The following is a 24,132-nucleotide window of genomic DNA, read 5'->3' as shown; positions in this document are numbered from 1 at the left end:
GTACACACTCTAAAGAAACGATAAGAAATCGTTTTAAATTATTTCTTAAAATACAATTTAAGCATAATTTGGACTAAGGGGCAGTTAGTAAGCCAAATAAACCAGCAGTATGCCAACAATTGGAGTTAAACGTGATCTGTTGTTCGATGCGCTCGGCAAGAAGTACAGTAAGTTGAACAGCGATGCCGACTTCCACGTGGAACTGCAAATCTCAAATGTTTACCCCTTTTCCACAGCCGATGACGAGTTTCAAAAACTTTGCTTTGCCTTCGGTTTGGAGCTGGATGAAGTGGTAAGTAGATGCTTGTGGATGGTGATGAGGAGTTACCTTGATTAAGTGCATCGTGCATCATGAATCACACAGACAACAGAGAAGCAAATGATGACCAAAGAGCAGGGCGATGTGGCAGCTGCAGCGAATGCAAGCGAAGAGATTATCTACAGGATCGATATACCTGCCAACCGCTATGATTTGCTGTGCCTGGAGGGCCTGGTCACCGCTCTGCGTGTTTTCCAGGGCAAGTAAGTACAAATTGCGCCAAATTGCAAGCAAATAAAGTCGCAACTAAAATAATCCTAATCCTGTTTGCAGAGTGGAGCCACCGATATTTCGATTAGTGGATCCAGTGCAGCGTCAAGTGCTAAAAATTGACGCATCCACTGCACAGATTCGACCGTTCGCTGTGGCCGCCGTGCTGCGTAATGTGAGCTTTACGCCGGACTCGTACAAAAGCTTCATCGATCTGCAGGACAAACTGCATCAGAATATTTGCCGCAAGCGAACGCTGGTCGCCATTGGCACCCACGATCTGGACACCATCCAGGGACCCTTCAGCTATGAGGCCCTGCCACCGGAACAAATCAAATTTGTGCCTCTCAACCAGACGCAGCAGCTGAACGGACTCCAGCTGATGGAGTTTTATGCGACGCACGCTCAGCTCAAGCAATATTTGCCCATCATACGCGACTCGCCCGTCTATCCGGTGATCTACGATGCCAATCGTGTGGTGCTCTCACTGCCACCCATCATCAATGGGGATCACTCGAAGATCTCGTTGAGTACGAAGAATGTGTTCATCGAATGCACTGCTACCGATCTGACCAAGGCCAAGGTGGTGCTGGACACAATCGTTTGCCTCTTCTCCGAAAAGTGCACGGTGGAGCCATGCAATGTGGTGCAACCGGATGGCACCACCGTCTCCTATCCAGAGCTTGCGGTGCGTGAGGAGCGCGTGTCAGTGAAACGAGCCAATGCCTACATTGGCATCAATGAGCCAGCCACCAAGCTGGCTGATATGCTGACTCGCATGTATCTGGAGGCAAAAGTGGATGCCAAGGACGGGGATACGTTGAGCGTAAAAATTCCTCCCACCCGGCACGATGTCATACATGCGTGTGATATCTATGAGGATATTGCGATTGCATTCGGCTACAACAACATTAAGAAATCCTTGCCAGCTTTCATGCAAATCGCCAAGCAGTTTCCACTCAACAAACTGACCGAGCAGTTGCGGGAACAGGTGGCCCAAGCTGGATTCACCGAGGCCCTGACCTTTACGCTATGCTCCCGCGATGATATTGCGCGAAAGCTGAACAAAGAGATCGAATCGCTGCCAGCGGTGCATATTGGCAATCCAAAAACGTTGGAGTTTCAGGTGGTGCGCACAACGCTGGTGCCCGGTCTGCTGAAGACGCTGGTGGCCAATCGCAAGATGCCACTGCCTCTGAAGCTCTTCGAGATTAGCGATGTGGTTGTCGTCGCCGAGAGCTCGGAGGTGGGCGCTCGCAATGAGCGACGTCTGTGTGCAATCAATTGCAACAAGAACGCCGGATTTGAGGTGGTACATGGTCTGTTGGATCGTGTCATGCAATTGCTATCGGTGCCCTGGAAAACGGGCACGGCCGAAAAGGGCTACCATCTTCAGGCAACGGAAGGTGAGATTGGCAACTAATATTTATGCCGAATTAACCATTGTAATCCTTAATCTTGTTGCCTCTTCCACAACAGATCCGAGCTACTTTCCGGGTCGTTGCGCCAACATCATCTTAAACACGGCTGTCATAGGCAGGATCGGTGTCCTGCATCCCAGTGTGCTGCAGGCCTTCGAATTGACCACGCCATGCTCTGTCGTTGAGTTCACCATTGAGCCCTTTGTTTAATGAACAGTCAAATTGTTTATAATATTCCCAAAAATGTCTTAATAAATGGTCACAAAAATGAAGCGTATCTTTTATTTTTTTGTTGTATTTCTTTTTATTTATGCTGTTTAATGTTCTTATATTTTTCCTTCAATACAATAATAATTATAAGAGTAATAATAATCCGTATAGTATGTATGTATATCATATATGTATGTAGGTTTTTTCTTGTTTTTTTCTTTTTTATTTTGCTTTCATTATTTGTTTAGTTTATTTTTTTTATGTTTTATTTTTATTTTTTTTTGTTTTGCTTTCCGCATATATATTCCGCATTCATATTTGACGTACTTTTTGTGTATTTTAATTTTTAAATTAATAAATCTACGAACATTCATTTTTTCGCTTGAAAAAAATTTTAATTAATTATGCTTTTGTCGATAGGGGATCTTAATAACGGCTGTTGCTGCAAAAGCAGCATTTTTTACTTGTGTTATTTTCTTTGCTATCTCTTCTGTTTTCGTTTCTTTTCTTTTGTTTTGTTTTTTGTTTGTGTGATCCGTCCGGTGTGTTTGAATAAGTATACATATGTGTGTGTGTGTGTGTGTATATTTGTGTGTGTAGTTGTGTGACAAGTTTTAAATGATTTTAACGAATCCTTTCGCATTTCGCTTTCATTACATAATTTGCTTGCAGCTAAAACAATGTTTGAAACAAACCCAAACAGGCAAAAAAAAAAAAAAACATTTTTTCTTTTTTAATTCTCTTAGATTAGTTATGCTTTAATTTCATATCATTTTGTTGTAGTTATTCAAGAGTAGACCATGCAACGCATACATGCACACATAAGTATATGAATGTATATATATATATATATATATATATATATATATATATATATATATATATGTTTTTGTTTTCCCTATATTCTCTTTTCATTTCACAAAGCAATTTCTGCCACACGCCACAAATGGCGAAGCTCGCAGCAAGCTGTTTATCATCAAGTTGAAGTTCTTCGTTTGTTTATCAAGTGTTTTTACATATTGTGTTTGTTTTGTTGTTATTGTATAGTTTTGTATTTGTGGTAAACACGTTCTATATATACGCTATATGTATGTATGTGTATTGTTGTGCTCTATCTCTAAAGACCTCCTACGCGTTGTGTCGGATAAGCATTAAAAGTTGGCAAGCCGTTTAAATCTTTAACGTTTTCACATCGTCTATGCATTCAAAGTGTAATTTTTTTCATTTTTTTCCCTTAAGTGGAGTATTAAATTGTTAATCTTCCTTCATGTGTGTGTGGGTGTGTAGTGTGTGAGTGGGTAGTGTGTATGCTTGTCTTACTTCAAGTCAATTAAGCAAATTTAAATTTCTACTAGCTACATTTTTAGTATCCGTTCCCTATGCAAGTTTTGTCGACAGAGAACAAAAAGACAGTCAAAATTACAATGCAAAAGTTGTCAAACAAAAATAAAAAACGTTTTCTGTATTTTAAATGTTTTTGTGTGTTGTTTTTTGTGTTTGTAATTTGTTCTTAGCTAAAAATACCTATGTAATTTGTAATGTGTTCTCGCATTATTTTTCGTAGATTTTTCGCAAATGTATTAACAGTTAGTGTGGCTAATGGTAAGCAGCTTCTGTGTTTCTGGCTTATGCATGGTATAAGTAGAAATAGTGGTAGTATTTATGTAATTTTCTTCTGGTTGTTGTTTGTTGCTGTGGTTTTTTTTTTTGTTAATATTTTGCCAGAGCAGGCATTCTCTCGTCGTCGTTTTTTATCGTTCTAGCTAGGATTTAGGATTTGCCCGGTCTTCAACCTGTCCACCTGTCCACTTGTCGCCTCCCCGAAGGACGAAAGGACGAGCGCACAATACGTGTGGTCTTGGAGAAAAGTAGAGAAAGTGCGCGCCTAAATTTACAGTATTCACAATTCATGTTGTTTGCATTTTATTAATTAACATTAAATATGAATATATATATTTAATCTGTTTTAGTGTTTTTCTTTTTCTCGTGTATGTGTGTTGTTTGTGTATGGGTTTTTATGTATGTATATGTAAATAAGCTTTCGCTAATTTCATTTGAATTTTGCATGGTTTTCTTCTTCATTCAAATAGACTGAGTTCTAAGCTTAAAAATAAACGTGTGTTTCTTCATCTGAATTCTTTTTGTTTCTTCGATTTTAGCTTCGTTTTGATCACACGAAATAATATAAGTTTTATATTGTTTACTTCAAGGAATATCAAATTATTTAAATTACATTTAAAATAAATAATATATAATTTTTCCATGATTTATCTGTCTGGCTTGCATATGTATGTGTTGTATATGTGTGCATGTGTGTGTGTGTTGCTCCTAGTCCAGGCTTCTTTCTATGCCAAATTTCAAGTTACCTGTGAATTTAAATAGTTGCCCAAGGTAAAGAATACTTAAATTGTTAACTAATTATGAATAAGGCCAAAGATTATTGTTTCGCTGCAGCTAAATAATTGATGTTGGGTTGTCGATGATTGATGTCTGCATTTGGATTTTTGAGTGTGTCGTGTGTATGGATGTGTGTGTGTTGTGCGTACAGCTGCATAGAAAACGTTGAAAAACAAGTGATTTAATTGGCATTTTCATATCTCTGACGGTTTTTACTGTTATCGATCGATGTGCACTCCTTTTTTCAGTATTGGCTTGGACTTGTTCTTTTTGTTTTTCCTAGATGTGGTCGGTCGTCTTAGCCGGTTCGTTTCAATTAGATCAATCAATTTAGATTTATCTAATCTTCAGCAGCTTGCCAGGTTGATCCCCTGCATTCGCATTCGTTGGCGGCTGCTGCTTGTTCTGCGCTGGCGCATCAGTTTGACCAGTTGGAGTAATTTGTCCAGGATGGCTGCTAAATACAAAGCAAAGTGTTACAATGTTTATCAAATTAATTCGATTTGAAAGAGCGCAGGGCACAACTCACGTGTTTCTCATGTTCCCAGACCTCCTCCGCGCCCACAAAATGCTGAAAGGTATACGAGGATGGCATCAAATTAACAAGCTGCTGCTGCGGTGGCGGCTGCTGCTGCATATTATGATAGTCCATTGGCATCTGTAAATAATTTTAAAAAAATATATATCCACAATCAACATACACAAATGGCAATCACAACTCACATTCATTGGCTCGTGCTGCTGCTGCGGATAGGGTCCGTTGTTGTATGGCCTGTAGTGTTGTTTTAGCCAATTGGGCGGCTGTTGGGGCTGCTGCTGTTGTTGCTGTTGTTGCTGCTGCTGCTGCTGCTGTTGCTGCTGCTGGAGGCCAGGCGGCTGTGCCTTGGGCTCATGCGCCCATGGCGGCAATGCGCTTGTTAAAGTATCATCCATGCTGAGCGCCGAGTTGGCCACATTGTAGTTATTGTACTTCCAGGAGGCAGCGCGTTCGGTGCCGATGGGTCGCGGCATCTTGCGTATGTCATCATGATTGGGTGACATGGCAGATGGTGAGCTCAAACCGGCCAATGGTCCGCCGCCATTCTCCAGATGCAGATGCATGTCACGCCCACTGTACGGTGGATACTCTAAGGCGCCACCATACCAGCGAGCCGGGGCCACACCACCGGCTCCCCCGCCAAGCGGCTGGAGACGTGCGCCAGGCGCTTGTCTTGCCGGATTGGCAAACATATTCGATGGTTGTTGCACCTGTGCCTGATTACCAACAACACCACCACTCGGTGGTTGTGGCTGCTGCTGCTGCTGTGCCTTGTTGTTGTTGCCCTGGGCAAAGACCGATGATCGGGGATTCAGGCGTATCATGCCATCCACCATATAGGGCTCATAGAGACGCTGCATACGCTGCAAATCCTGCACCTGGCGATCGATCATGGCTACATTCGCCGATATTGCTGATACAGATTCCGGCGGTGCGTTCATCTGCATGGGCAGCGTCGGTCGTTGGATCGGGGCCGATGGTGGCTTGATGACTCCCGGCGAGTGGGTGAGTGGTGCCGAACTATGTCCATCGGCATGTCCCTGTGTGCCCCCATTGACCGACACTACTCCCACAGATGTGGCGACCACACCATTGCCACCAGTCTCTGTGACAACAAGTGGAGATCTGGCTGCTGATGGGTTGCTGTTGTTGCCAACACCAACGCCGGCAGCACCACTGGTGATTATGTTCAACGCCTGCTGCACACTTTGCTGCTGCTGGCTGTTCTGGGATTGCTGCTGCTGCTGCTGTTGTGGCGTCTGGTGTTGTATTGGGTTCGCTGTTGCTGCATTGCCGACGGGCGGCGAAGTTGAATGGTTCGATGAGGCCTTCGAGCTGCCCACAGGCGAGCTGAGTATGTTGCGATTATAGCCCGGCGCCTTGGAAGCATCTGCCTGTGGCAGAACATCACCCACCAACGCATTGATGCCACCACAGCCAGCAGCGTTGCCAGTGCCAGTGCTGCTGCCAGCAATCGCATTGCCATCGACAGCCAATTTGCCCCACTGCGAATGATGATAGTCGGCGAAGAGGGAATATGCACTGGACAACTTATCGGCCAGCACGGAGGCACTGATGCCATCGTTGTACAGATCATTCAACATTACTAGATTCTGATGTTGATTGTTGTTGTTATTCGTTTGTGATTGTAGCTGTGCTGGTGCTGCTGCTTGTTGCTGCTGCTGCTGTTGTTGTAGTAGTGGTTGTTGTTGATGCTGCTGCTGTTGCTGCTTTTGTTGTTGTTGCTGCTGCTGTTGTAATTGCTGCTGTTGTTGGGCTTGCGGTATTGGTGAGAAATTGCGCTTGGGCGGTGCAATGGGCGTAACAGCGCGTGGCTTAACAATGTTGTTGTTGGTGCTGCTGCTGCTACTTATTAGGCTGGCAGCAGCTGCTGCTGCGGCTGCGTTAACCGCCGCAGCATCAGCCACGTTGAAAGTACCAATTGGTCCAGCCAATGTGTTGTTGTTGTTATTGCTGCTGCCGTTGTTGTTATTGCTGTTGCTACTGCTGGTGCCCAACTGCGAAACGGAGATAGCATTGCCGCCAACTGGCTTGCCACGGCCAAAAGGCGCAACAAGAACACTGCCACCGCTGCGTCCAACCGTGCCACCCACAGTTGTTTCTAGTTTTTTGGGTGATTGTGCCACAGCAGTTGGGTTGGCCGCCTTCATGCCAAAGCTTTGCGACAATTTGCTGCTCTGTGCTGCTGCAACAGCAGAGCTCTTTTGTTGACTGGTGAACGTTGTGCTGGACTTGAGGGTGCCGCTGCTGCTGCTGTTAGCGGCGACATTGTCCTGTTTGGTTTTCAAGGATTGAGTGGGCACAATGCCATTGGCCGAGGTGGAGGATGTACCACCACGAATCGACGATAGCTGCTGCTGCTGAGTGGAGCTATTGTATGCCCGACTGCTCTGACCACGCGTTGAGCTAGCGGACGCCTTGCCGCCGGCGGCATTCGATTTGGAGGCACCACCACCACCAGTGCCCCGTCCGCTTTGTGCCTTAACGCCGTTCGAGGAGGATCCGCCCTGCTGCTGCTGTTGCTGCTTAGCATTGTGAGCAGAGTGAGCTTGGCCACCGCTGTAGGCCACCGCTGGCGTTGAGCTGGCCGATGAGCTCGACGATGTGGATGTTGTCGATGCTGCTGAGGAATAGTTACCCACTGTTGTTAAACCGCCAACGGCAGCCGTGCGGTTATCCCAGGTGCCAACGGGCATGGGCGTTGTTGTTGTTGTTGTGATTGCTGATGGTGCGGCAGCGTTTGCCTTGATGCTGCTATTGATGCGTGGCAACATCTGCAGGATGTCCACATCGGGATCCTTGATCAGCGCCAGGATGAGCATGTGCGCCTGCTTGGTGGCATCGGTCAGACCCTTAATCGTAATGCTGCGCTCCGATTGATTCTTGCCCTGTTTCTCCACTTCAATGTGGGCGCCGGTTGTGGCGCGTATTGCGTTTATGTTGCTGCCGGCACGTCCGATTACACGTGAAATGGCATTCACCGGCACTTGCACCTTCTTGCACGTCATCTCCGGCACGGAGTTGGCGGCCAATGAGTTCGAACTGGAGCTACTTACTGAATGATGATGCTGGATGATGCTGCTGCCGCCTACACCTCCAGCAACGCCACCACTGTTTATGCTCGTTGTTGAATTGTTTGGCGTCATATTTGTGCTGCTTGCGCTGCCAGCGCCCAGCGATAATGCAGCGCCCGATGAGGAAGAGGAGGAGCCGCCCACAATTGTTGTTTGTTGGGCGCTACTTTTGCGGACCACCTCCTTCCAGCCATCGACTTCGCTGCGCTTGGCGGCTTGCGTTGCGCCAGCCGCTGAGCTGCTGCTGTTTGATTTGTGTGTGTTGCCTACCGCCTCCTTGCGTGTGGCAATGTTGCTAACAGATTCATTGCTAACTGGCTGCAGTTTGCTGCTGCTGGCTGAGCCGGCAGCTTGTGGCTTCGGTGCTGCTGCCGACGCATGGGATTCCCTGGGCGCAAGATTCTCCTTCTCGCGCTTGTTGTTGCTCGTTTCTTTAGTTGATTTCTTACTGCTGCTGATGGCGGGTAAAGTGGCCATTGCAACCAACTGTTGTTGTTCCTCCTTTTTGGCGGCTTCCACCTGGCGCTTGAGTTGCTGGCTAACCGTTTGCTGATTGCTGCTGCTGCTGGACGGCAATTTATTTACGCTTTCAGCGCCAGTTGGTGTCTTCTTCTGAACCAGGCCGCCACTCTTGCCAATTGAGGTGGACGACGACATCGCTGCTGGTGCAATGGTTGCTGCTTCGCTGGGTGGTTGCTGCTGCTGCGTTGTTTGTTTGTTCTTCTGGTGCTGCTGCTGCTGTTGCTTTTTAGTTTTCTTCGCTGGCGGATTGACGACGCCGCTGTTGCTATCCGCCTGTTGCTGGTTGGCTGAGGAGACGCGAGTGGCCTTTGTATCGCCGCTTGAGCAGGAGCCCTGATCAATGCCCGAATCGCCCTCTTCGCGTGCTGGTGGCGCCTCTTCGTCATCGTCCTCCTTGTCGGTATCATCATCCTTGTCATTGTCGCTGGCATCGTCGTCGTCGCCTTGCTGATCATCGTCGGCGCCGTTGCTGCTGACCTGTTGCTGGCGTCGCTTCTCCTCCTTCTTTTCCATTTTCTTCTTCTTTTTGCGCTCGCGACGACGTGCGGCGGCCGCCTTGCGACTCTCCTCGCGCGTCCGTTCCAAATCGAGCTCCTCCAACAATATGGACGCATTCTTATTGGCCTTAACCGCCTGGGCTTCCTTAGCGGAGCGTAGAATTTTCATACAATCATAGCACTTATCAATCAGCTCCTTATCGCTAATGGTGCCAATGAAGCGTATCATCTCCTGATCCGACGGAAACTGCGACACATACTGAACCATCCACTTGACAATTTTGGTGTGACCCTTGCGATAAGCGGCCATCAGGCAGGAGACGCGTCGATTGTCCTGTGAATCAATGTCCGCATTGTGATTGTACAGCAACTCCACCACGCTCAAATGGCCACCGTGGGCGGCCAACCACAGAGGTGAGTTACCCTTCTTGTTTTTTACCTCGACGCTGGCGCCGCGCGACAGTAACAATTCAACGAACTTCTGATGTCCCTTGTCAGCGGCAATGGTCAGTGCTGTATCCCTAGATGTCGGCACGGGCGCTGCATTCACATCGGCTCCCTTGTCGAGGAGAACACGACCCACTTCAATGTAGCCACCGGAGGCGGCCTCCATCAGCGGAGTAAGGCCGGTTTTCGCGCGATGCTCGACATTGGCACGACGATCGAGCAGAAGACTGACAACCTCATGCCGGCCCTGGAAGCAGGCCAGCGTTAATGCCGTATTGCGATTTGTCTCAATCTGTGCGTTAATATCGGAGCCTTGATCCAACAGCATCTTAACGGCAGCTGTATGTCCATTCATGGCGGCCAACATCAGTGGCGAGATGCCCAGTTTGCTGCCCGTCCTCGAATTGATCTCGGCTCCGTGGTTGAGCAGTAGCTTGATGATATTCACATAACCACCGCTGGCGGCTAAACTGAGTGGCGTATAGTCGGAAACATTGCGATGCTCCTTGTTGGCGCCGACGCCGAGCAGAAGTTCGACAACCTCATAGCGACCGCCGGAGCAGGCCAGCGATAACGGTGTATCCTTGGTGCGTTCCGATTGTGCCTCCATCTCAGCATTATGCTTGAGCAGTATTTCCACGACCTTCTCATGACCCGCCGTGGCAGCCAGTATTAGGGGAGTGAAACCCTTTTTGTCACGATGCTCAATGTTTGCACCACGGCTAATGAGCAGCTCCACCAGCTCCTCGTGGCCACCGGCACAGGCCAGTGTCAGGGCCGTATCATGATTCGATTCCGTTTCCGAATCAATCTCAATGGTTTTATCGACAGCTGCTGCAGCTGCAACCGCCAGCTGATTCTGTAGTTGTGCTTGCTGCTGTGCAGCCGCTGCTGCTGCTGCTGCTGCCGCCGCTGTTGCTGCCGCCACTGGCTGCTGATGTTGATTCGTGTTGACTGCGGAGCGAAAAAAAATAAATAGAAAATGTTTTATGTTAGAATTAGCAAACTACACAAACAGTTAATCGTAGTTAATATTGCTTGTACCTTGACTGCCAGCGGGCGTTTGCCGGAAAATTCGTCGATCCTTGCGAGATTGCTTATCAATTGCCTTTTTGGCAATACCGCCGGGCATTGATTTGGATGCACCGCCAGCTGCCGTTGCTCCTGCTGCTGCATTTGGTGTTGCCATTGGCCAAATTGATAACTCATTTTGCTGCTGCTGTTGTTGTTGTTGCTGCTGAGCCGTCTGTTGCTGTTGCTGCTGCTGTTGCTGCTGAAGTGCGAATTGGGTGAATTGCTGAGGCACCGCAACGGAGCCAGTATGTGCGCCCACCTGGAAATATTGACGAGTTGTTTGTACATTGCGCTTGGAAATCGATTAAAATCATATTTTGCTTACCTGATGCTGTACGCATGGAGTTGTCGGCATGTGCATGAGCTGATCTTGCATGTGGTAGTGTTTCTGCTTTGGGCTCTGGGGCATGGCCAATGCCTGAACACCGACAACGGGTGGGCCGACTGCTGGCGATTGCCGCTGCTGCAGCAGCAACTCTTGCGCCACCAATTCCAGTTCGGTTTGTGTCGGTGGTCGCTGTTGTTGCTGCTGTTGAATCAGTCGTTCGGCGCGATGCTGGAACATCTGCTGGAACATGTGCTGCTGCTGTTCCGTGGGCAATAATGGTTGTTGTTGTTGCTGATGCTGTTGCTGATCTGATGTCTGATCGCCAAGCTGCTGTTGCTGCAGTGGCTGCTGCTGTTGAGGCTGTTGTGACATGGCCGGTGGCAGTTGAAATAGTAGCTGCACTGGCGGCGTATTCTTGTCACCGCTCTCCACATTGTACACAAAGTTGGCTGCTGGCTGTTGTTGTTGCTGCTGTTGACCGCTTGCAGCAGCCACAGCTTTAATAATGCGCGCATTCGAGTGTTGCTGCTGTTGCTGCAAGTGGTGCAGTTGTTGAAGCTGCTGTTTCAACTCAGGATCACCCTCCAGTGCCATCTGCTGTTGCTGATGCTGCTGCTGCAGCTGGAACTCGCTGTTGTGCACTGATTGATGCATTTGCTGTTGCTGTTGTGTGCTTCCTCCAGGGGCAGAGACACCAGCATTATCCGCAGAGAATGGCAATAATGCAACGGGCGTTTGCTGGTGCTGCAATAAATATCAAAAGGATAAAAATAACGATAACAGATAAAGATTCGATTATTAACATACCTGCATGCTCTGCAGCTCCTCGGGATCGAGCAAACGTTGTGGCAGACCCGGTTGCGACGACTGCATCGGATAGTCAAGGAGTACGAGATTCGCCTGCCGCTGCTGCTGGGCGGCGTCCGTTGGCGCATCGCCTGCACTCAATAATGCCTGCGAATGCTGCGCAGCTGCTGCTGCCAACAGCTGCTCCTGTCCGCTCCACTTGCCGGGCGACTGTGACCAATGGCCGGTGAATCGAGCCTTGCACATCTGATTAAGGCTAAACTCGGCGAGTTCGGGATAATGCAAATTCTCTGCCAGCTCCTACAGAGAGAAAACAAATTGGTGAAATCGTTAAAGCAAGCAAGAACCCCAAGAGAAATGCTCTTATCGAGAATGTGCATTATCATTTACGTACCTGAAATATATCCTCCATTTCACCGGTGATATCATACTGTGCACCCTCGCTTCCATCATTGGCAAAATGCTCCAGACCACCATAGAGCTCTCCAGCTGCTGCAACTGCCGCGGCATCATCTAATAAAGATATCGAGATTAGCATTGAGCGACATAGGCAACTTAATTGTACAATGCGTTACTGCTTACCACACTGCTCCGAGTTCTGTTGTTGCTGTTGACTGTGAGCCTTGGCATGGACTGCGGCCGCTGTGGCAGCAGCCAATTGCTGTTGTAGTAGACTGTTTAAAGCTGCATTGTTGGCGGCTGCCGCTTTGATGGGCAGCATATGCATCAGTTCCGAGTTGGGCAAATCCGATCGGAAATCGCATAATGTTTTTGCCAGCATATCTGGCTTGGTTAGCATTAGATTCTCCAGTCTTGTGGACAATTTGCGTTGCTTTGACGGCAGATCTGCGCCACTTTGTGGATTACTGTCGATTCGATTCTCAGCGGCGACGTTTACGTCCAGGAAGAACTCATCGTCCTCCTCGTCGCCCTCATCGTCTTCATCGATATAATCATCAACTTCAGCATCCGCATCATCGTCGTCGTAGTTAAGTTTCTCAATCTCACCGCTTTGCGTGTCCGGATCATCCTCATCATCATCATCATCGTCTTCCACTTCCTCCTCAATGATCGTGTCAGTCAGATCGATAGGTTCAGGTGGCAGAGTATTCTCCTCGCCCTCGACCTCACCGCCCTCGCCCTCATCACTTTCGTTATCAGTTGCAACTTCTTCGGACTCCTTATTAGCTGCTGTTACGGCAGCCGCCATGGCTGCTGCCGAGCACAGCGTGGCCAAATTCTTCATCTCTGCACGCGTTTCGACGCGCTCCAAAGAAGGCGACATGATGGTCTCCTCCATTTCGGGCGGCGTCTCAGTTGGCGACTTGGGTTGCTCCCCAAAAAACTTGTGCATCTGCCAGCCATCCTTGAAGATTTTCAGCTGCGGTGCCAGTTTATCATTGAAGCATGTCAGCGTTGAATGGCCGCCATTTCCTCTCGACTCATTGACCGCAGTCTCAAGCAGGCCGCGAAAGTCCTCCATGGCAGCCTTGTGCTGCAGCACCTCATTACCCCCACCTTCGACGATTGGCGGATTCTGCGACTGCTGCTGTTGCTGCTGCTGGTCGGTAAAGCTGTTGCTGTTGCCACTGCAGCCCGTTGGTGAGGCCATGGGAGAGGCCGGTGAATTGGAGTAGTCCACAACGGAGGCGGCGGCACGCTGCTGTTGCTGATGATGCAGTTGCATATGCTGCTGCAATTGTAGCTGCGTCTGCTGCATGTGCTGCATTTGCTGCTGTAGATGAAGCTCCTGCTGCATTTGCTATTGTGATCGTATGAATTGTATTCATTAATTAGGAGTATAAATTGTAATACGTAGAATATTTGTTAAATTCAAATTCTAGAAAGATCAATCATTTCCATAAACAAAATTATGATAATAACAATCAGATCTACGCCTTGCTTAGGATATTTTGAAAACAGTTTGCAATCGGACGAATATTAATCATTGTTAATCAACATAACCAATATATAAATACAGCAAAATACAATTTAGCTCTTATTACGGATAAAGGCTTACCAAACTGTTGTAGATGGAGACCATTTGATTCTGCTGCAATGGCAATGCCTGGCCCTGCTGTGCTGCCGCCGAAACAGAAGCTACGCCAGCTAATGCTAAAGCAGCCGCCTGCTTGCGATTGTTCTTATTGATGGCCTTCACCTTGGGCCGATCGCTGATTGCCGTGCTCTGCAGCACCTCCGAGGAGTGGGTGATGGTGCCAGTTGCAGAGCCAGTGTTAAGCTACAAGTGCAAAGAATCTCATCATCAGCATCTCACTCATGGCCCAAATGCGTAAATCTATTTAACACTTACCGCTGCTGGAATTTGCGAGGCGTTCTCGTTGGCAACGAATGAACTCTGATTGGTATCATTGGCAGTGGCACCTAATCGAAAGATTACATTATTATTGCATTCTTTTTGCATGCATTTCTCGGAGTTTACCTTTCTGAGTGGTCTCCAAAGTCGCATCAGTGCCAACGCTAGAGTCGCAAGGCGCATCAAAGCCACGTCGCCGCTGCGAACGTTGTTCGTCTCCAGCACAGGCAAATTGCTGCTGCTGTTGCTGCTGCAATTGTTGTTGCTGTTGCTGTTTGTCATCCTCGCCAAGGGGCTGTGAGCGCACCTGATCGGAATGCTGTTCAACCGGAAATACAAACCCATCCAGCGGCAAGTCAGTAATAAAGCTTAGCTCGCTTAAAAGCTGGCGATTCTTACGCGCCCCACCAACGCCCTTGAGCTTTGTCTGCTGTTGTTGCATCTTCTGCTGCTGTTGTTGTTGTTGTTGTTGTTGCTGTTGTTGTTGCTGCTGTTGTTGTTGTTGTTGCTGCTGTTGTTGCTGCTGTTGTTGTTGCTGCTGTTGTTGTAGCACAGTTTGCTGACAAACGGTGTGCATCATAACGGGTGGTGCTGGTGGTGCTTTTTGCGGCGGCGTTAATGAATTGATGTGCTCCATATCAAGATCAAAGTGCTTGCAAGGCACCAAATGGCCACCCGTTGGCGGCAGTGTTGTCGTTTGCTGCTGCTGCTGCTGTTGTTGTTGTTGCTGTTGCTCAAATCCCGGCTGCAGATGAAACAGACGCGATTTCGCAATCAGCCCCTCCTGCTGTTGTGCGCTCAATGTGGTTAGATCGATGCCACCACCGCCGCCGACGCCACCGCCTCCGGCACTGCCCACAGTCGTGACATACTCCTCTGTTGTGGACGCATCCGAGATACTTGCAGCAGATGCAGCCGTTAGCTGTAGCTCACCGGCGTCGAGAAAATCACCTGTACCCAGGGCAACAATGTTGTTGTTGTTGTTGGATGAGTTGCCGCTGAATTGCTGCTGGTATAACAGTTGCTGATTGTTGGCGCGTGCCGCTTCGGTTACCTCGTGGAGGCCGGGTGGTGCATTCAGCTGTTGCAACTGCAGCTGATGTTGGATCTGCTGTTGCAATAGCTTTTGCTGGCGTATTTGATTCACTGCCTGCGCATTCGCGCCCCCAGCTCCCAGATCTGTGGGCGAGATGTGCGGATAGCGAAATAGCAGCTCCACAACCCGTGTGTGGCCACCCTTCGAGGCCTCGATCAGCATTGTGCTGTTATCCTTGAGCTTGTGATACGGATCCGCATGATTCTTCAGCAGCAACTCCACCACATTCTGATGCCCACCAGCACAGGCCAGCGAGAGTGGCGTATGGTCATTGCTGGTCGTCTGCTTGTTGACATTGGCGCCCTTTTGGATGAGGAACTTGACTGTGCACAGGTGACCTGCACGACAGGCCTTCATTAGCGGCGTTCGACCGCCTTCTGATTCATGCTCGAGCTCGGCCCCATACGAGAGGAGCACACCGGCCGCATCCGTATGCCCATTCTCACAGGCATGCGTCAGCGCCGTATCTCCGGTTTGCGTCTCTGCATGCACATTTGCCTTGTTCTGCAGCAGAAAGCGAACCAGATCGGTGTGGCCCTCTTGCGAGGCTTCCATGAGCGGCGTGGAGGCGCCCAGCTCTAAATTGGCGCCACCATTGATCAGAAAGGCGGCCACCTCACTAAAACCGCCACAGCAGGCGAGCGTTAATGCCGTCTCCTGGGTCTCCTCGGTGGTGGCATTTATGTTGGCACCTTTAGTCAGCAGCAGTGCCACCATTTCCTCGTGCCCCTCACGTGCCGCCTCCATCAGTGGGGTGTAGCCCTCATCGTTGACCTCCTCAATGTTAGCGCCGCGCTCAATTAACAGCAGTGCCAACTCTACATGACCACCACAAGCTGCCAGGGTGAGCGGCGATTCAAATGAATCCGTTGGCATGTTAACCTGCGCTCCCGAGTCGAGTAGCAAGCGTGCCACCTCGACATGACCATCCATTGATGCCTCCATCAGCGCCGTGTGCATTTCATCGGTTTTATGCTCCTGATCTGCGCCGGCTTGCAGCAGAAAACGAACCATATCCAAATGACCCTTGTAGCAGGCCAAGGTGAGGGCGCTCTCCTTAAACTCATTCGAGTGGGTGTTGATGCCGGCACCATGATCCAGCAGCACCTACAAGGTGGATTATCAAATATATGAGTAATTGAGAATATATATAAATATATATATATTTATAACAAAGTACAACAATTTCGTGTGCATCAGATAAGATCAAACTAAATCATGTAAGATGCTCTACCAAATATCGAAATCAGTAACTCGATTCTCGATTGAGGGACAAACAGCAAAAAACAATCAAATCTCGGATTCTAATCACTTGTCACAAAAATGCATCTAGAATTTTCTTAATAAAATTTAGCAATATATATATATATATAATTTACCTTTGCTACTTCCACATGCCCGGCGGAGGCTGCCTCCATTAATGGTGTATGTCCGTTCTCGTTTTGCTCCTCAACGTTGGCGCCATGTTTCAGTAGCACTTTGACAACGTCCACCTGTCCACCGGCGCAGGCGAACATCAGCGGTGTATTCCCAGTCGCACAATGCGCATTCACATCGGCGTTGTGGCTGAGCAACAGTTTCACAATGTCCAAGTGACCGGCAGAAGCGGCCTCCATTAATGGCGTCGAGTCTTTTTGTCCCTTGTCCTCTACCTGTGCCGCAGACATTGCCAGCAAAACCTATACCGAACAAGAGCACACAACGTATTTGATTCGTGTTCTGTTAACATTGATTGCACATATCCTGAACCGATTTAGCGCTACTTTATTTACCAAAATTATTTTTATTGTTGCTAATCAATAGAAATTCCAAAAAAAAAATAATAAAAATTCTTTTGTGCAGCTACTTTTTTTTGACTATCGATAATTTATCTGTGCAACAGGACGTTGCCACCCGGTGAACTAGAAATGATATTGCCACACAAGCCAGGACTGCATTGAATTTGTTCGATCTCGATAGAATTGGAGTTGCCCGATTTCACAATTTTGTTTATTAATACCAACCAAAAATATTTAATAACACGATAAAACTAATACTTTTATAAGCCGAAATTGATCAAAAATGCAGGAGAATACAAATATTCTTTTAGGTTGTAACTTATTCCTTCGCTAAACGATTTGAACGTATTTTCTCTAAAACATTAAAATAAAAAGCTTCGTAATTATGAAGTTATGTGCAGAACTCCAAATCAGTATTTCGAAAGGTCTAAATTCGATTGAAAAACAGAATACTGAGACGTTGCTTTGAGAAGCCTAAACAATCGACATGAAAACGAGTAAAAAATTCATCGAATGTTAAATAACATTTCAAATATCATTTTCAGTTGACACGATATTGCAACTATAGCTAAAACTTTTATAGCTTTTAATAGAATCTACATTTAATAATAAATCAGTTAACCGACTTTATGACTCTTGGATGATAAGAGACATATAAAAATATTACGCTACTAGTTGCTAGACAATCCCAATCGATACATACCTGTGCCAGCTCATAGTAGCCGGCGGAGCAAGCCATCGACAATAAGGATTCGCCCTCATCCGTGGAGGCGGCTGCATCGTTCAGGTTGCCCTTGCAAAGTAATCGCTTCACGGTGTTGACATCATTGTCGGCGCAGGCAGTGGCAAGGCTGCGCGAGAAAACACTACTGTGAATTAATGGATAAACATATATGTTAACAATTGTTATCCAGGCAGCTATCCACATCTTTCTCTCTCTTTGTTTCTCTCTCGCTCTCTCTCTGTCTATGAATACTCACTTTTTGTCTCGCGGACTGTTGGCACATCGCATTTTGGTTAGCGCCTGCTTGGTTTCATCGATAGCATGAGTTGCATGACGGAGGACGGGCGCTTTCTCATTCGCTGCTGCTGTGAGCAGGGCGGTGAGATTACTTGAACGTTTGTTCTTATTTGGCTCAAGCAGAAAGTTCTTAACCTCGGGCGCATCCTTGTCGTCATCCTCATCATCGATGTCTTCGTCATCCGCATCATTCTCTTGCAGTACATATTGTTCTATATTTTGTTTTTTTGTTTATTAAAATATTATTATCAGATATTGTTTAACACAATCGTTTACCGTTCTCTTCGTCATCCTCATCATCGTCACCTTCAGATTCATCAGATTCTTCCGATTCCTCTTCCGTCTCGTCCTCATCCTCGAGCACTTCGCCCTCCTCGTGCGGACAGCTATCGTGATCAGACTCGGGTATATCATCCTGAAAACATACAAAAAAAAATAAAATATGCAATTAGATCTAATGCAAATCTCCTTTTATAAGGGTTATATGTTTTTATATAAATGGATTCATGCTAGTCAAGTTACAAGGGTGAGTAAAGAAAGAAGAGTTTGCTGGAAATTATATTATAATTATTATTAAAGCTTGAGAACTAATCAGTGGAGCACTTAAAGAGCACATTCTTGTCGTCTAAGGCCAGCAATGTGATGTTTTGTGTGTTGTTACAGAATCCAAGTGGTAGTATTATTATCATTATCATTATTATTATCATTATCAATATAATTATTATTCAAGAACAACCCATTTTGCCTTGCTGTTTGCTGGGTTGTTTTTATTAACTATTTAGGTAGATTTAATCAAAGTGCATACAACAATAACATGTATATCATTTTGGCCAAACTACCAAACAATTTTAGTTAAACCTTAATAAAGCATTTGGTAAACAATTCGTTGCGGGTTTTTTAGTTTGGTAAGTAGAGCTAATTGAAATTTTTTGGACAAATGGTCTAAAAAAATGGCAAAAACTAGTTTTGTAACGCTTCAATTATTATTGTTGATTTTTGTTTTTTTTTTTAGTGGCATTTATAACGCGAAACTTACCAGGAGATCTGGCCTTAAACACAAGAATGCCAATAGGATCTACAAATAAAGAGAAACGTAAGAAACATACATAAATAATAAAAATAACTGAAGCTAAAAATGCATGTATGAAAATTAAACCCAATTCAATATAATCCAATTGATTGCGGTTGATATTTGATTCAATTTGATTTGATTTGGATTGCTTTGGCTTGAAAGTCCAGGAAACAGAACATGATGATATTACGTGAACAAATAACTGCAACACAACGTCCATTGTGGAAACTGCACGCCGTACAAAATCTTTAATTGAACTCATAATACTATATAAATATTTATAAAAACAAAATAAGACAAAAAAAAAACCGACGATTGCACCTTTCTTGAATGATATGAGTATTTATCCGATAACAAGTGCAATTTGAACAAGAATTTTTCCGTGTTAGTTGAATTGACAGAGATTAAAAATGAAATGTCATTATATTCGTATGGCCTACTAGTGTTTTTGAATTGAAATTTTCTCTAAAAAAAAACAACAAATGATTGTTCTTGTTGTTGTTGCTGCTGCCTAAAATATGCGGCAAATCTCTATCGGCAAGGCAGCGTTGCCAGATCGGAAGAAGAACAGCAGCACTAAGCAAAAAATATACCATCAAGTTATTGTTGCCCGTATGCTTTTTGCTTTCATTCATTACCATTTCCATCCTATTCCACTTCAAAACCAATACACATGAGACTCGGCCGCGCTTGTATTTGTGCGTGCGTGCCGTGTTCGACTGCCTGCCTGACTGGCAGGTTTTTTTTTATTTGTTTTTATATTTTTTTTTATCAGAAATTCGCAAGTCAAAGGGGAACAGCGAGCAAGCGAAGGAAACGGTTTCTTTGGAATTTAAAGAATGAAATGAGTCATGCCATCAGTTGCACTGTGTGTGTATATATGTATGCATATGTGTATGCATGTGTGTATGTATGTGTGTGTACAAAATATGTATGGACATACATATATGTATGCGTTTGTGTTGGTGTGCATTGATTTAAACGGAGGTCACACAACACAGGCAAATGGGCTCTTCTTCTAGGCTCTGTCTGTCTGTCCGTATATCTGTTTTGCAACCATGCCTAAACATTAGGGGCGAAATTAAATGCTAAAATTTTCGAGCATAATTTATGCTTTTTACGACGCCAAACAGATTTTGCCCGTAACCTTTGAATGAATGAACGAAAAGAACAAGACAAAAATTCAGAGAAATTATGAATACATACATATATATATATTTAATTTATATATAATTTATATATATATATATATACAGACATGTGCACATTATTGTCATAAATATACATATATATGGATGTATGTGTGTGCTGCAAGAGAAAATATAAAGAACAAAATTCAAACGAGTTCAATCGCTGTCGCTGTCGGCGTCGCCGTCGCAGCCACGACATGCGTTTTTTTTCTGCTGCTTGTCGTTCGCTGCTTGAATTTTCTTCTTTGGTTGGTCAATTCTCGTTTCGGGCGTTGGAGTGTGTATGTGTGTTTGTAGGTATGAATGTTTGTGTGTGTTTGTAAGTATGAATGTTTGTGTGTGTTTGTCTGTGCGTATGGCTGTCTGTCTGCTTGTGGAAATAATAAATTGTGGGGTTTTTTTTGTGCACGTTACACCCGAAAAAAAAATTTGCAATTTGACCTCTTAATATGCTACAGTGGATAAGTTAAACGGTCATTACACTCTACGTGCATTTTGTACCTTGATTATTTTATTTACGATTATTATTATTATTATGTTGTGTCGTCTCTCTAAGTTTGCTTTACAATTTTTCGCGATTCTTCTTTTCACACACGATTTCACTAAATAAAAAAAAGACGAAAAACGAAAGACAGCAACAACAACAGCAATGAAGGCGAATGGCGTTGCCAGACTGCTTTGAGGCTAGCGTAAATTTAAGCTGCAAACACCACGACACCACTCAAAATGTGCCACTAACCAAAAACCACATTGTTGATTTGAAATGCATGAATGCATTTAATTCATTAATAAACGATGATAAAGTCGGAAAGAAACGCATGCATTTCGAGATCAGGTTATATTTTTATGGTTTATTTACGAATTGTTGAGACAACCCAAAAGAATTGGCTAATGACCTCTCATTGGTTGAGTGGGCAATCTGTAATATATATATATATATACTGTATATCGAATATTAAATGTATACACAAACGCCACAAAAGGCCAGACAAAGAAATTTGAACAACCACACATACAGCTAGCCCCATATGACGTACACACAAACACAAACAGTAGCAGCAGCTGCACAGCTGATTTATTTATGTATGTATGTGCGTGTATGTATGTAATCGAATGTAATTCCCAATTCACCGCAAAGAAAAAGACTTAAGCAACGAGTCATACAAAATTGTTACTTGGGACAAACTGGTTTTTCAGCAACGCAAGACAGAAAGAGCGAGAGAGAGAGAGAGAGGGAATAATAACGGCTGCATATATCACATATTTGTTTAAGCACGAGGAAAATACGCAAGTGCATCATTCAGTAATTCCAACGAAATTTATTTGAAATTCAATAATTAACGACTTTCCCACAACCAGCTATTTTTTTTCTCTCTGATAACAGCGATTAATAAATCGACAACTTCTTATCTAAAATCTGATAGCGAAGAAGCACCGCACGATCGACTTAAAAAAGATAAAGCCAATTAATTTAAAAAATATATAAAATAAGTACATGCTCAATAACAAAAGGCCCAGATCACAATCGAAAACGGTGACGTGGTTTAAAACCATAATTACTAGAATTTTTTTAAAGTGACGGCAACGTAAGTAAATAAATAAGTAAATCGATATTGAGGCACAACGTGCATATCAGAAAGCTGTAAGAAATCATTTTTACGATCGTTTAGCAGATGTCTTTATGGTATTCTGTTATTGCTACCATAAAGTACATACAAAAAAGACACAGATTACATTAATTTTTGTAACCAACAAACTAATTTTTGTTTAATTGAACGAATAAACTTGATTGAATTTATAAGTGTACATTTTGCACATTTTATTGCAGCACTAATCGAAAATTTGCCGACAGTATTTTGTTAACAGAAATGTTAACGCCTGTTCTTTTGTATATTTACAGTGAGAATTAACGCCTTTCTCTGATTGGCTCTCAGTGAACTATAGAGAAAAACACACACAAATAAACATGAACAAGATCTGTTCTTTTGTCACTTACAAAACAAAACAAAATAGAGACGAAAAGAAACATTTGAAAACTCACCTCTGACACCGACTCCTCCTCAGATTCGGATAAATGTGTGGTGACCGGTTGTTGATAGAATTCGGTATCCATATCCGTATCCCTTGTAATGATGTTCTGCAACGCCGACGAAATCGCGTTCACAATGCCCGATGACGATAGCGGTGAGGAGTTCGATGACGATGACGATGTTGTCGACGTTGACGCCGATGACGACAATGCGGCTGCCGCTGCCGCCGCCGATCGATTGTTGTTGGCAGCAGTCGCCGCAGCAACGGCCGCCGCATTCGAAATGGCGCCAACGTTCTTCAGCTTCTGCTTGAGCACAGCAACAGCTGTCGCTGCACTGCTTCCGCTGCTGTTGTTGCTGCTTCCGCTGCTCGTCGTTGTCGATTGGGGGGGTGGAGCGATAATAGCAGCAGCATTACCAGCGTTGCCATCTGTCGCAGAGGCAGCGGCGCCCATCAACAATGTTGTTGCGGCGAATTTCAAATGCGCCGAGTCCTTGTTGCTAGTGGATGCCACTCCGGCTACTGCTGCTGCTGCTCCCACTTCCGTTACGGGCGTGGCAGTTGTTTGATGCTGCTGTTGTTGTTGCTGCTGTTTCATGGCTACCTGCCGCTTGAGCGCCGCATATGCTGCACGCTTCTTCTTCGAGCTGCTGCTCGCCTGAGGCGCTGATGCAACAGCGGCACGAAATTTAGCCGCAGCGCCGGCAGTTGCAGCAGCTGTTGTTGTTGCTGTTGTTGTTTCAGTTGCAGTTGATGTTGCTGCTGCTGCTGTTGGTGTTGCTGTGGCGGGCATGGGCGTGGCTGTGGTTGCTGCTGCTATTGCTGTTGTTGTGCCAGCTGTAACGAATGCAGCAGCAGCGGCAGTTGCTTCGCTTTGCGCGTTTGTTTTGTTGTTGTTGCTGCTGGCAGACGTTTTAGACATTTTGGAGTTGTTGTTGTTGGTGTTAGTATTGGCAGTGGCTAACGCGCTGTTGTTGTTGTTGCTGTTAACTTTTAAACTGACACTGTTATTGCTGCTGCTGTTATTGTTGCTGTTAATGCTGCTGCTCTTCTTTCTCAATTGGCTCAGTTCAGCTGCAGCTGCTGTTGTTGTTGTTGCTGCTGTTGTTGTCAGTTGTTCATGCTTCTTCTTGCTGCTGTTACTGCTGCTGTTGTTGTTGGTGTTTTTAATATTGTTCGCAATGAGCGCCGCTGCTATCGAGTGTCGGGCGGCAGCGAGACGCGGACCGGTATAATTCACCTGACGAACAACGTTGTTGTTGTTACTGTTGTTGTGCTTAACTGCTAAAAGTCTTTGTACAGCTGTTGTTGCTTGCTGTGTTGCTGCGCGATTTGCTTTGATTTGGGTTTCTGTTGTTGTAGGTGTTGTTGCAGCTGCTGTTGTTATTGTTGCTGTTGGTGTCTTTGTTTTTTTGTTCAAATACGCAGAGCGCACGTTGTTTAAATTCAAGTTCAAGTCATCGCCATCATGATTTCTCGCATCATTATTCATTTTAGTCTCGATCGGGCTTCCTTTTAAATCAATTCACGCGTGCTTTCTGTGCGCAAATGCGAATTTTAAAACAAAAACATTAAACAATTAAATTAGTTAAACGAATTTAATGTATTTTGGGTGTTTTTAAATTAATTTTTTCAATTGCCCATTGACAAAAACGCCACAGCACACTTTGCGTGTATTTCTCGGATTTCATTTAATTATTTTTCATACACAAAGCGTGCTGCGTTTTTATCGATTTTAACGTAAGGAATTGAGCTAGATACA

At 45.4% G+C, this 24,132-nt stretch overlaps 2 protein-coding genes across 2 annotated transcripts; one reads left to right on the top strand and one right to left on the bottom strand.

Annotated features, from left to right (window-relative positions):
• LOC6563953 (phenylalanine--tRNA ligase beta subunit) lies at positions 1 to 2,222 on the top strand. Its single transcript, XM_001989626.3, has 5 exons — positions 1 to 167; positions 237 to 292; positions 365 to 522; positions 593 to 1,935; positions 2,009 to 2,222. Exons 1-5 carry the CDS (start codon positions 110 to 112, stop codon positions 2,158 to 2,160), a joined length of 1,767 nt encoding a protein of 588 aa, XP_001989662.1. The 5' UTR covers positions 1 to 109; the 3' UTR covers positions 2,161 to 2,222.
• Positions 2,223 to 4,737: 2,515 nt separating this feature from the next.
• Positions 4,738 to 23,124, bottom strand: LOC6563954 (ankyrin repeat and KH domain-containing protein mask). Its single transcript, XM_043215186.1, has 18 exons — positions 22,381 to 23,124; positions 19,114 to 19,152; positions 18,354 to 18,492; positions 18,037 to 18,289; positions 17,760 to 17,922; positions 16,658 to 16,957; positions 14,685 to 16,385; positions 14,309 to 14,627; positions 14,180 to 14,250; positions 13,886 to 14,107; positions 12,448 to 13,588; positions 12,260 to 12,378; positions 11,866 to 12,165; positions 11,056 to 11,802; positions 10,701 to 10,989; positions 5,281 to 10,610; positions 5,087 to 5,215; positions 4,738 to 5,014 (listed from the first exon to the last, which is right to left on the bottom strand). Exons 1-18 carry the CDS (start codon positions 22,966 to 22,968, stop codon positions 4,976 to 4,978), a joined length of 11,889 nt encoding a protein of 3,962 aa, XP_043071121.1. The 5' UTR covers positions 22,969 to 23,124; the 3' UTR covers positions 4,738 to 4,975.
• Positions 23,125 to 24,132: the final 1,008 nt, after the last annotated feature.

The sequence above is a fragment of the Drosophila grimshawi genome, unplaced genomic scaffold (genome assembly GCF_018153295.1).
Source record: "Drosophila grimshawi isolate 15287-2541.00 unplaced genomic scaffold, ASM1815329v1 contig_311, whole genome shotgun sequence".
In the NCBI taxonomy this organism is placed as follows: domain Eukaryota; kingdom Metazoa; phylum Arthropoda; class Insecta; order Diptera; family Drosophilidae; genus Drosophila; species Drosophila grimshawi.
This window is presented reverse-complemented; position numbering and strand designations above follow the sequence as displayed.